This window comes from Dromiciops gliroides, chromosome 1, assembly GCF_019393635.1.
Source record: "Dromiciops gliroides isolate mDroGli1 chromosome 1, mDroGli1.pri, whole genome shotgun sequence".
In the NCBI taxonomy this organism is placed as follows: domain Eukaryota; kingdom Metazoa; phylum Chordata; class Mammalia; order Microbiotheria; family Microbiotheriidae; genus Dromiciops; species Dromiciops gliroides.
Genome location: NC_057861.1, coordinates 276939052 through 276952313, shown reverse-complemented (window position 1 = coordinate 276952313; position 13262 = coordinate 276939052). Strand labels below are relative to the sequence as shown.

The 13262-nt window shown below is 41.5% G+C and overlaps 1 protein-coding gene across 4 annotated transcripts in view; it reads right to left on the bottom strand.

Annotated features, from left to right (window-relative positions):
* Positions 1 to 10849, bottom strand: part of TRIM55 (tripartite motif containing 55) — a 78521-nt gene extending 67672 nt beyond the window's left edge. For 3 of the 4 annotated variants that reach the window (XM_043974993.1, XM_043974991.1, XM_043974990.1), the window contains exons 1-3: positions 10317 to 10849; positions 9270 to 9442; positions 3301 to 3466 (exon numbers count right to left, since the gene is read on the bottom strand). In XM_043974993.1, the coding sequence (XP_043830928.1) occupies positions 3301 to 3466; positions 9270 to 9442; positions 10317 to 10484 (507 nt within the window). In that variant the 5' untranslated portion in view covers positions 10485 to 10849. The remainder of the gene's footprint in view (positions 1 to 3300; positions 3467 to 9269; positions 9443 to 10316) is intronic. The other variant, XM_043974989.1, reaches the window with a different exon arrangement.
* Between the last annotated feature and the right edge of the window lie 2413 nt (positions 10850 to 13262).

Sequence of the window (13262 nt, the reverse complement as noted above, 5' to 3'; positions counted from 1 at the left end):
GTTTTGGCTTTGAGTGCTGGAAGCCAATCAAATTTGATTTCTCACAAAAATGTGGTAAATGTGTAGTCTCAGTGACTGAATCTGAACTAGAGGGCACAGATACCCTTCGTCCTTGCAATCTACACCTACTATCAGATTGGCTAATATGACAAAAAAGGAAAATAATAAATGTTGGAGAAGTTGTGGAAAAAATGGAACACTAATGCATTGTTGGTAGAGCTGTGAACTGATCCATCCATTCTGGAGAGCAATTTGGAACTATGCTTAAAGGTCTTTGGGACTGTTCATACCCTTTGACACAATAATACCACTACTAGATCTTTATCCCAAAGAGATCATAAAAAAGGAGAAAGGACCCACATGTACAAAAATATTTGTTACTGCTCTTTTTGTGGTGGCAAAGAATCAGAAATTGAGGGGATGTCCATCAATTGGGGAATGGCTGAACAAGTTGTGGTATATGAATATAATAGAATACTATTGTGCTGTAAGAAACGACAAGCAGGCAGATTTCAGAAAAACTGGAAAGACTTACATGAACTGATGCTGAGTGAAATGAGCAGAACCAGGAGAACATTGTACACAGTATCAACAACATTGTGTGATGATCAACTGTGATAGACTTAACTTTTCTCAGCAATACAATGATCCAAGATAATTCCAAAGGACTCATGATGGAAAATGCTCTCCACATCCAGAAAAAAGAACTGTGGAATCTAGATGCAGATTGAACCATACTGTTTTTGTTTTTGTTTTTGTTTTTTGAGGTTTTTCCCTTTTGTTCTGATTCTTCTTTCACAGCATGACTAATACAGAAATATGTTTAATGTGATTGTACATATATAGACTATATCAGATTGCTTGCTGTCATGGGGAGGGGGGAGGGAGAGGAGGGAGGGAGAAAAGTTTGGAACTAAAAACCTTATAAAGAATGTTGAAAACTATCTCTACATGTAACTAGAAAATAAAATATTTTATGATAAAATTTTTATAGCTACTGAATTTCACAAAGCTTAATGGTAGATAAATCAATCTGAGCATCCAGACATGTTCTTTCTCTACATCAAATGGAAAACTGCCTATATTTTGCTGCATGAAACTTTAGGGTTAAAGAGAGAAGGGACTGCAAGGGTTAGGGTTAGGGTCGGTGGGTGGCCCTACAGGTAATGCTGTAAGTTAAGGATCATGCTCTGAAAGATGTTCTTCTACAGTGTCAATCTCCCAATATATGACCAAGAGAGACATAAGGTCATAGAGTAATCCAGACATTTCTTCTAATTTTAAAGCAAACTGCAGCTTATTTTTTAAACAGGGTACTACCAACTCCAACTCTCCCCTAGTTATAGGACCTAAAAATGAATGGTAAGTAGTCCATGGGGGAGAAGATTACCTTTGTCTTCACCTCTCTACCCCCAAAACTGGGTTTCTAAGATCCCACTGAGGCAAACAGGTGGGAAGAGTTACATAGTTGTTCATACTACTAGGATGAGCTGGGAGTCACCAAGTGCAAGTCATCTGCTCAGCCTCTTATGCACTATGCCTTCTAGACCTTTAGGCAGTGCTATCTAAGCTGCTACACCCAACCTAAGGGCCCCTCTTGCCTTGCCATTCCCTTCAGGCTTCTGGGTTTCTCCATTTGCCCCACATCAATGGATACAAAATTTCCACTGGCTTTGGATTTATCCTTTTTCTTATTTTGGATCTGTGATTGTATATATTGTCTTCCCCAAATGTGAGTGAGTGAATATAAAATGCTGTAGAGAATATTGTCTTATATTTTTTGTGTCCCCAGAATTGACACACAGTAAATATTTGATAACTGCTTTTGCATTCATTTGTCCAGCCCTCTCAACATTTTATAGATCACGCTTTTGAGTCCCAGAGAGGTCAAGGGACTCGACCAAATTCACAAATATAGTGAGTAGTGTGAGTGGCTGAAATTAGCCTTGGGTACCCCAAACGGGCCACCCCTTCCCCAGTGCAAGGGCTCTCCTCGAAACCACCCCAGGCACATAAGCCTCGAATGCTATGCCCAGCCCAGGCCCAGCTCAGCAGGGATGTGCATGAAAAACCTCAGGAATGCCCCAGCTTCCTCCACCCAGCCCCCAGCTCCCTGCATGGCCAGCACAGGGCTCTGCCTGCCCTAGGGGAGCCAACGAATTAGCTTGGTGTGTGCGGGCACAGTCAGCCGGAGTTTCAGGAGGACAAAGAAGGGTTATATAGCCTGGGGGGGGTGGATAGTGAAAAAAAGGAGACTGAGAGAAGGAGACTGAGAAAGGGGGGATTTCAGTTGTGGGGGAGATGACAAGACAGGCGGCTGACAATGAAAGTGAAGGAGCTAGCAGGGGTAGTGAGAGAGAGTCGTGAAGAAGAGTGGGGCATGGCTGACGGTGAGGAGGAGATGAGCGGCCAGCATACCCTCAGGTGAGAGATGGGCAAGCAGCAGGAGAGAAAGTTAAAACGCAGTCAGGTCGTATTTTACTTTTGTTATCTTTATCTCTAAGTTTATTCTCATAAATACACCCTGTGTTTGAGTTAAATTGAAAGAGGCTTCCTAATCTTGTTTCTAATCAGGCTGGGAGAGGCAGTGGGGGAGGGAGAGCTTCCCAATTGGCTCTCCCCATATTAATTTTTTTTCTTTTTGAGGGGCAATTGGGGTTAAGTGACTTGCCCAGGGTCACACAGCTAGTAAGTGTCAAGTGTCTTAGGCCAGATTTCAACTCAGGTCCTTCTGACTCTAGGGCCAGTGCTCTATCCACTGTACCACCTCGCTGCCCCCCCCCATATTAAATTAATAGCAGTCAGATAGCCAGCTAATTTGAGTTATAGGAGGTCACAGATTAAGACCCAGTTAATATTTTTTTACAGTAGCAGAGCTAGGATTTGAACCCAGGCCTTCTGATTCCAAATCTAGTGCTTGTGCTGCTAGACCAAAGCTGCCCTTTGAGGAGAAAGGGAAAGCATCTTTCAGTTGTGACTGAAGAAAAAAGACACAACTGGAGGAGAACAGAAATACCTCTTTTTTTCTCATAGTCTGCCCTCAAGAGAGATCCTGTATTTTCCTGACCCTGAAGCAGTTCATTCCTAAACTCTGCCTAGCCCAGGCAACTACATCATGGTACCTAAACCAGTAGGACTCTTTCTCTCAGGAAACGTGGCCTGTGGCACACCTGCCCAACTTTCTAACTCTGTTCTCTTTCATAGGCTGGGTCCTCTTGACCTGCAGTATTGGGAAAGAGAGGTTACAAGGGGAAGTTACACAGAGAGAGATGAGGTGGAGCCAAGTTTGTTCTTACTTACTTTCTGCCTCTGGAAAACATGAGTGAGGGGAGCCACCTGACAATCTTTGTGAGCCCCAAAGACCTTGCACATGGAGCAGGTGGGTACTTCACAGTTCAGGCAGTAAATGTTGATTCTTTCATCTTCGTGCTCTTCACACATCGGCTGCTCCGACTTTCTTTCAGGCCTGTGAAAGAAATATTCCAGATAAATATGCCCTCAATTTCCACTTTGCCAGGGGTAGATTGGGGAACCGCCCATAGTCCAGCCCCACTTGTCCCCATATATGCTAGACTCCGCTCATGATAGCTTCCATTGCTCCTCTCATAATAGCTGTTAATATAGTACCTACTATGTGCTAAATACTTTACAAATATTATCTCATTTGAGCATCACAGTCAAGGCTGTGATTATCTTCATTATACAGTTGAGGAAACTAGAGACTAAGTAACATGCCTAAGGTCATAGTTAGCATAGTTGTCAGAAGTGAGATTTGAACTCAGGCCTCCCTGATTCTGGGCCCAGTGCTCTATCTATTGCACTATCAAGCTCAAGAATATTCTAGAGCCACTTTTATACTTGCAGAGCATGCCCCTACAGGTCCTTCCCCATGTGTCCACTGATTTCCTTCCAGAATTACTTTCACTACTGTGGTCAATGCTAATACAGAGAATTCAATAAATCATAAAGATTTATTAAGCTCTTGCTATGTACAGGCCCCGTGATAAAGTGCTGAAGATATAAAAAGAGGCAAAAAACCAGATCTTGCCCTCAAAGAATTTATGATCCAATGGGAGAAACAATAAACAAACATATACAGGATAAATAGGATATTATTAACAGAGGGAAGGCACTAAAATTAAGAGGGGTTGGTAAAGTCAGTGATGTGAGTTTTTGATCCCATCTCTTAAGTAGAAGGTTTTTTTTAATTTTTTTAATTCTTTTTTTCCTCTCACTTCCTCCTTCCCGTGAACAAAAAAAGAAAAGAAAACCCTCATAACCCATATCATCAAGTGAAGCCAATTCCTTTATTGTCCACATCCCAAAATGTATGTCTCTCTGTGCAACCTAAAACCATCAGCTCTCTGGCAAGAGGTGGGGAGCCTGCTTCCTCTACAGTCTTCTGGAATCACAGTTGGTTATTGCATTAACAAAAGTAGAACACCTCCCTGTTCCCAATCTCTTGTCCCTTGAAACACCCTCGCCCTTGTCTCTTCTCAGGCACTTATTAGCTGAGTGACCTAAATGATCACCCACTTCAATTTCTGTCTCCTTAGCAGTAAAGAGAGGATAATAATAGTACTGCACAGGGATACTGTGAGGAATAAATGGGATAATCTACAGTCCTATGTAAAGCTCTCGTCAATCTTCAGGTGCCATGTTAATGCCCATTAATACCACCACCACCATCATCATCATCATCTCATTATAACCCCCAGACCTCACTTTAACCAAAAGTTTCAGAGACAAGGGTTATCTCAAGGCTGCTGGCGGGCAGATGCCTCTGATGACTGAAGTCCTACTGTGCTATTATTCATCAAGGTGCAGTGACCTTGGGCTTCCAAGCCTATGACAACAGAACACAAATTACACAATCTGGAAAGGCTTGAAGGAAGGGCCTAGTGATGAATTGTGCGTTTGTCATCTGATGACTAGTCCAGCTCAGTCTGGAGAGGTTCATCACCAGAAGGTCGGCTACCAGGTGATGATGGATTTAATGGCCAGAGCAACTCATAAAACCCTTCTATTAAAGAATGGAAGGTTTTACAATCTGGAGCTGTGGGGGGAGTATGGATAACAGTAAAATCATGGATCTTTTGGTGGAAGGGAATAAGCATTTATTAAGTACCTACTGTGTTGAGGCACTATGCTAAGTGATTTACAAATATTATCTCATTTGATTTTCATGACAACCCTGAGAGGTAGGTGCTAATATTAGCCCCATTGTATAGTTGAGGAAACTAAGGCAGAGGTTAAATGACTTTCCCAGGGTCACATAGCTAAGTAAGAATCTGAGGCTGGATTTGAACTCAGGTGTTCCTGATTCCAGTGTCAGTACTCTATCCGATGTGCCTTCCAGCTGCCTCATGGCTCTTTGGAAGTAGACACTCAGCAAACCATGAAATAACCAAAAGACTAAGAGTCCAAGTGAAAAAGGATCAATGAGCATTACCTCTATAATTACCCCCCTGGATCTTGCCTCACCTCACCTCACCTCGATTCTCTTTTCCTCTCTTCTCCTCTCTTTTTCTTTCCTTTCCTTTTTAACTAGATCCACAATTCCATTAGTACAAGGAGCTCCTGTGAAGAAGTCTCTCTACCATGCAGACGAGCACCTACTCTGTGACTTAAAGCTTTAGGGCACTACCTGGGAGTGCTGAGAAGTCTTTCAGTCTCAGTTTTCCAATCTATAAAATGAAGGTACTATCTACTTCTAGTAGGGTGTTGTGGGGCTCAAATAGCTGGTGTTTGCAACCACTGAGTTTCATATGAAGACAAATTATTATTATTGTGGCTTGTTGTTCAGTCATGTCTGACTCTCTGTGACCCTGTATGGCTTTTCATAGCAAAGATACTAGAATGGTTTGCCATTTCCTTCTCCACTGGATTTAGGCAGAGGTTAAGTGACTAGCCCAGGGTTGTTGTTGTTGTTAGTCCTTCATTCTCAAAGAAGATCAATGACATCACAAGGGTGATGTCTTGACTTTCAAGTGAGTTGCATTTAAGTGAGGCAGAGTGCAAAGTCATCAGCCTCACTCTTGCCTCTAGAGTCATTGGAGTACAATGGCAAGACATAGGCGAAGACAACTAGCGATGGCTTCCTTTGATTTCTTAGTACTTAATGGTTACACTGGGGGTAGTGGCTAAATCTCTAGACTTGGTGTCAGGAAGACCTGGGATAGCATCCTCATCTCAAATATTTATTTATGGGTGCAATTAGGTGGCACAGTGGATAAAGCACTAGCCCTGGATTCAGGAGGACCTGAGTTCAAATCTGGCCTCAGACACTTGACACTTACTAGCTGTGTGACCCTGGGCAAGTCACTTAACCCCCATTGCCCAGCAAAAAACAAAACAAAAAAACAAACAAAAAAAGAAGTCATGCTAGAAGTCCTTAAAGGTCCCTTCCATCTCTAAATCGATTATTTATGTATATTCTAGGACCCTACCAGAGCTTTTGAAGGTTCAGTATGTGCTGGTTGAAGTAATCAATCATCAGGGTAGAGGGCCTTGAAGAGTGAGATTTTTGGTCTTGCTACTCCACAAAGATACCTCAAAGGCAACTCTTTGTTTAAAAACAAAAGGATAAAAAGAACGTGGTAAACACAAAAATACAATTCATCTAAGTCAATGTGAAAGGTTCATTCATTCTCCTTTCACAATTAATTTACCTCCAAATAGCTGTTCTTGGCATTTTCTGGGGGAACTGCTTAGCTAAGGTGAAACATCACCCTTACACGGTAGCATTTTAGTTTCATGGATTTTTTTTACCTTTTCCCTAACTACTTGGATAATCAGATAATTTCTATTATAATTTTATATATATCAAGTTCCCAGGGCTATCTGGCATTAAAGATGGAGGCTTATTCTAGCTCTAAAGGATGGATCTCTCATATGCCAGGTCAAAGGGGAACCAGAATTTTTTACCTTTCCCCTAACCACATAGATAATCAGATAATTGCTATTATTACAATTTTATATATGTCAAGTTCCCAGGGCTAGCTAGCATTAAAAAATGGAGACTTGTTCTAACCCTAAAAGATGGATCTCTTAAATGTCAGGTCAAAAGGGGACCAGAATTTCAAAAACAAAACAATTTCAGAACCAGACTAATTTCCCACCCAGCTGTACTGCTCTGGACTTCCCCATCATTGCCAACTTCTCCAGGTACCTTCCCGCCACCCTGGACTTTCCAGCTTTTGTGTGTTGCCTTCTCACATTAAATTGCAAGCCCCTTGAGGGTAGGGGCTATCTTGCCTTTCTTTGTATCCACAGTGCTTGGCACAGTGCCTGGCACATGGTGGGTGCTTACTAAATGTTTATTGGCACATTAAACAGTTTCAGGGTTGTAATTAAGGCCTAGTTCATCATCAATATCCTTTGTGCCCCCACCCAAGCTGTCCCTGAGCCATATTATCTAAGAACACTATTGAGCAGATAATTTTGTCCTGAGTCTTCAACGTTACTTAATGTTCAGGTCTCTGGCTGTGTGACACTAGGTGAGTCATTTAATCCCTTAATGCCTCTGGTAACTCTCTTATAAACGATTCCATTTAAGTCACTGGTTCCTTTGGACAGGCCTGGGACTTCATTGGAGGAGAGAACTTAGGAGCGAGAGTTTCCTTTACCAGTGAGGATCTACAACTGTCCTAAAACCCAGTTACTTGTCTAGGGTCACACATATCTTGTAAGAACTTAAGAAATGTAACACTTTAAGGTTCACATAGCACTTCCTTCAAAATGAACCAGTTAGTGCTTGTATTATTATCTCTATTTTAAAGATGAGGAAACTGAGGAATGGAGTGGGATATATTTACACTGGTAAATATATATGTATATAAAAAAACCTAAACATGACCCGTCATTCTCTCTCTCTCTCTCTCTCTCTCTCTCTCTCTCTCTCCCCATAAATACATACATATACATTTAAATATATATGTGTATGTATGTATGTACACATTTATATACACATGATTATTTCACGTTGTGTATACATCTACATATATGCTATAGAGTGTATACACATATATATTTTTGTGTATTTATTTCTATATTGTGGATATATTTCAATGGGAACTTCACTGGCTCTGGGTTAGAATCATGACTTTGCCACTTACTAGTGGTGTCGCCTCAGCCATGTCACTGAAGTTCTCTGAGCTTTGGTTTCCTCATTTGTAAAATGAAGACATTGGAACTGATGATCTCTGTGGTCCCTTCCACCTCTGTATATTTGAAGATGGGAAGGACAGCTAGGTAGTACAATAGCTAGTGGATAGAGCACTAGCCCTGACGTTGGGAGGACCTGAGTTCAAATCTCACCTCAGACACTTACTAGCTGTGTGACCCTGGGAAAGTCGCTTAACCCCAATTGCCTTAAAACATCTGGGGCCATCTACAGTCACCCAGAAATACATCTTGCCACTAGATCCAGATGGCTCTGGAGGAGAGAGTGAGATTGATGACATTACCTTGAACAGCCTGCCCTCACTTAAATCCAATTCAATGGAAGTCATGACGTCAGGTGATATCATTGTCTTCTTTGAGAACAAAGGGCAAATGACAGCTTTTGTGCTTGTATAGGAACTAGTATGTAAGACAAATCCTGATTTTCCAAGGACCAATCATTGTTGAGGAAAAACAAGACCAACAGAGATTTCTCTGTGAGTCCCTGGAGGCTGATTTTGGTCCATGTAAATACAAAGTTTCAGGCTATGCCATGGTTTAGATGTAAAATACTTAGTCTATGTTCTGTGTTTTTGAGTTAGTAGAGGCCTGTATTGTGTCATCAAGCTCCCAAAGAGTGCTGTTATTGTTGTTGTTGTTGAGTTGTATCTGACTCTATGTGACCCCATTGACTCTGTTCATGGAGTTTTCTTGACAAAGATGCTGGAATAGTTTGCTATATACTTCTCCATTGTGTCCCCATTTTATGGATGAGAAACTGAGATAAATGATTTACCCAAGGTCACATGGCTAGTAAGTATCTGAGGCAGGATTTGAACTCAGATCTCCCTGACTCCAGGCCCAAAGCTTTACCCACTGCACGACCCCACTACCCACCCATATAGTAGCCTGGGGATAAAAATGAATGATGCAGGGGGCAGCTAGGTGGTGCAGTGGATAAAGTACTGGCCCTGGATTCAGGAGGACCTGAGTTCAAATCCAGCCTCAGACACTTGACACTTACTAGCTGTGTGACCCTGGGCAAGTCACTTAACCCTCATTGCCCCACAAAAAAAAAAAAAAAGAATGGTGCACTGGACTATTACCTGGTGGACTCCTGCTTGTATATGTCGATGATGTTTTCCACCAGCAAGTTCCTCTGAAGTCCATACACCCCATGTCTGTCCAGAACCACCTCATGCCTGCAGGAGGGGCACCTGAATCGACCACCCGATGCCACTGTAGTGCCTCCTCTCGTTGGCAAGTATGGATTCGAGGCCTGTTCTTGCCCAACAAAAAACCAAAAATTCAATAATGACACAGATAACTTTTCCCAGATCTCTCTAGCCTGAACTTCCACTTTATAAATTGTGCAAACTGCAACTTAAAGTTCTAGTACATAATAGTCTCCTAGGGCCCCTCTCACATGTAAAAAGAGCCGATGTTAATCCAAACTATAGAATTATTCTTGTCATCAAAGTTTCCTTCCCTACTTCACCCTAATGAAGTGGTCTTATATTCAGATGGTGTATACGTTTATATCACAAACCCATCTGCTTTACCACCTAAATCCATGTTTCTCTCCACAAAGACCTGGCAATCTGGTTACAAATCTCAAGTCCAGAAGCATTCATTAGGCATTCACCATGTGCCAGGGACCACAGAACAAAGAGACAAAGAGCTGGTTATAGGACTTGGGAGGGGGCGGGGTTACAAGCAAGCCAGAGGTCTTGGGCTCCCTAACCTAAGGTATTCATGTCCCAAAACCCTAAAGGGGAGCTCAACTTTACCCTAAAAAAAACATAAAGCCTATATATGCAAACAGCTTAAGGCACTTGGATAATCTCCCCAGTAGTGCCCAATGGTGATAGATAATTCACTTAAAACTTGGAAAGAGGGATCTATTTTCCTTCTTTCTCAGGAGTACTGGCTCTTGGTTTTTGAAATAATACTCCATCATTGGAAGTGGTAGAAAGGGTTACAAAACAGAAAACATAAGTCACAAAAATAGACAAACTCGCTCCCCTTCCCCTAGAACAAATTCAGCCCCGTGAGATTTCCAGCAGGACCTCACCTCCACAGGAAACGCTTGTTTCCTGGGTTGCTTCTTCTACCCCACATACCATCCTCCCTGAATAAGCAAACAAACCTACCTGGAAAATGTCACTGGCACACTTTCTACACAGGTTGTGCTGACATGGAAGAATCACCACAGGTTTTGTGAACATCTCCAAACAGATGGGACAGATAAGCTGCTTCTCCAGGGTGTCCATCGTCTGCTGTTCCTTGGAAAAAGACTTGTAATTCAGAGATGTACTCATCTCCTCGCCGGCCCTGGGGCGTGTGGAGTCAGCAAAAGGGTGATCCGGATGGATGGAGGGGTAAATCTAAGGACCGGTTTCCTTGAAAGAAATCCAAGGGTTGTGTGCTCAAGTGTCCTTTAGGTTTCTTTGGCTAGAGGACATTGTTCCAAGCCAGACTGCTTCAGAGTGGGGACTGAGGCTGTTTTTAGCAGCCCCTCATCACATGCTGTCAGGCCGGCTTGTCCATATATGCCAGTGACGGGAGATGGATTCAGACAGGTGATGGATCACAGAGTCCAACATTCCTGGCCTGTTGAAGAAGGGAGGAGGCGGGAACGAGAATGACAGCCTGGAAGAGAAGGGAACAAGAAGCTGACAGCTGTCCCCAACAAAAGCAAGTGTGAGCCACTGCCTAGTAACAGAATGAGTGGTCAGTAACTACTCCCTGAATGAGTGAATACTTGACCTCCCTGGAGCAGCCCAGGGCACAAGAAACACTGTTAAATGCGTCCCTCTTTCCAAAGTTAAGTAGGAGAGTCATCAAATGGCACAGAATAATGATTTCTTCTGAGGGAAGAGAATCTCTTAACAAGAAAATACAAGAAAGAAAGAAAAGAATCATTCTAGTACCACAATTTTGGTCCTCTGAGAGGGCCTGCTTTATTACAGATGCTTATACTCATTATGGTCCTCAGCTTTCAAGTGATTGCAAACTCTCAGATTGGATGGCAACCTGACAAAAATCTCTATGCATTACAAGATCTCCAAGCCCTAGTTAATGAACCACTTATTTAAAATAATATTCAAGATGACAAAATACCAATCAAAAAGAAAAAAAACACAACCCAGTCCCTTGGAACTCAACCTGGGGCTTGAGGTTGGTGGTAGATTTCCAACTGGCATGCATGTAAGCTAAGGAGAAGGTTATTTTCTCCTTGCTGTATAGCTGGCAAGAGGTTTCAATGTTATTGGTCAGTAATAATAGGAGTACAGTTCTCCTAAATTGAATGTAACCCAAATATATCTCAGCTCGCAGCCCTCCCTGTGTTGATAGCTGTTTTTGAGATACATACAACCCTTTGAACTAGACACTTCTTTCAGGGTTATTTTTAAAATGACTGTTTCCCAGATTACTTCTGACACGCGATGTCTACTCTCAGGTCAAAGCCATCTGTGCCGCTATTTGCTAGCATTTTGCAAAACAATTGTATAAACAGTAAATATTTCAGCTAAAACTTCAAACTCAGAACCACCCATGAAAGAAAAAGAAAAAAAAAAGTTTGTGTCCATGGATAACGGTGACCACTTTATCACTGCCTTTCTCCTTGGCTCTAAAAATAAAAAGAGGCATAGGAATTTATCAGGAGGTCCATTTACTAAAATAAGCCTGCATTCACTTAATAACTGATAACCCAGGATGACCAATGGCCTTCCTTTTATCCTTATTTGTTGATTTAGGACTACTAGCATTAAAGTTAAAATCGACTAACATATATTAACTATAAAAAGTGGCCTCTGGAAATTTCTGTTATTGTTTTCAGTACTTATGCTGTTGCACAGTGATGGTCTAGTTATTTGGACAATTCTTTTAATTACCCAACTAAGGCAGTTAACGAGCCAAATTTATTATATCTGGTGTGCAATGCCAAAGATGGCATGTTAGATACCCTCCAGAAAAGATGTAGTCTTTATCTTCCAAGGCCTGGCAACCAGTGCAAAATAATTCAAATTAGCAATACACTACATATAGTGCAGCCATCCAGCTATGCATTCATTCATTCACCCAACAAGCATTTAATAAAAGCCTATTCTGTGCTGGGCACTGCACTTGGTATTGCAGCTGACAGATGAACAAGACAATTTACCTTCAAGCTGCTTATACTCTACTGAGGGAATACAGCATATATAAAGATCATTTAACAAATATAATATATATATATATGTGTGTTTGTGTAAAGTATAAAACATACTTTATATGTGTGTGTATATATAATATGCAGAGTTCTGATTGAAGACATTTAGTTATTCATTATTTGTTCAATAGTAAGCACCTTTTATATACCAGGCACAATGGTAGGTCTTACAGGGGATACGAGTTTGCCCTTACTAAGACTATCATTCTCACAATCCTGATACTTCCCTTTAGTGTAAAAGGACTGTAGGAGTATAGATTTAGAGCTGCAAGGGTCATTAGTGGCCATAAAGTTCAACTTTATCCCCCTTCCCCCACATTCGTTTTACAGGTAGAGAAACTGAGGCACAGAGTAGTTAAATGACTTGTCCAGGATCGAATAACTAGTGAGGATGAAGACTACATCTCTCATGGAGGGTATTTAACATGCTGTCTTTAGGATCACATATCAAACATAATGAATATGACTGACTAACCGCCTTTAACTAGATGATTATTCTGCTTCAGCATAGGTGTTGAGAAGAATGATAGAAATTTCCATATGCCACTTTGGAAGCTCAAAGGCTCAAGCATGTTTGGTAGGATTTGAACCCAGGTTCTTCTTGACTCCGGGTCCAAGGCTCCAAAAACTAAACAAGTAAAAGAAAAAATCCCATCCTTAATATATCCAGGAGCTACATGGTGGCATTTCTTTCATTAAATAGCTTGCAAAACTCTGACTGAAAGCTTTCTTTCATTTGACAACTGCTCCATCTGCATATTTATTGTTAATAATGTTCAGTTCAGGAGAAAGCTCTCTAAAGAAACCTTGGGAAACTTACAATTTACACATTCCTTTAAATGTTTCTTGGGCTGATCCATGGGCCAAAATTGAATAATAGCTG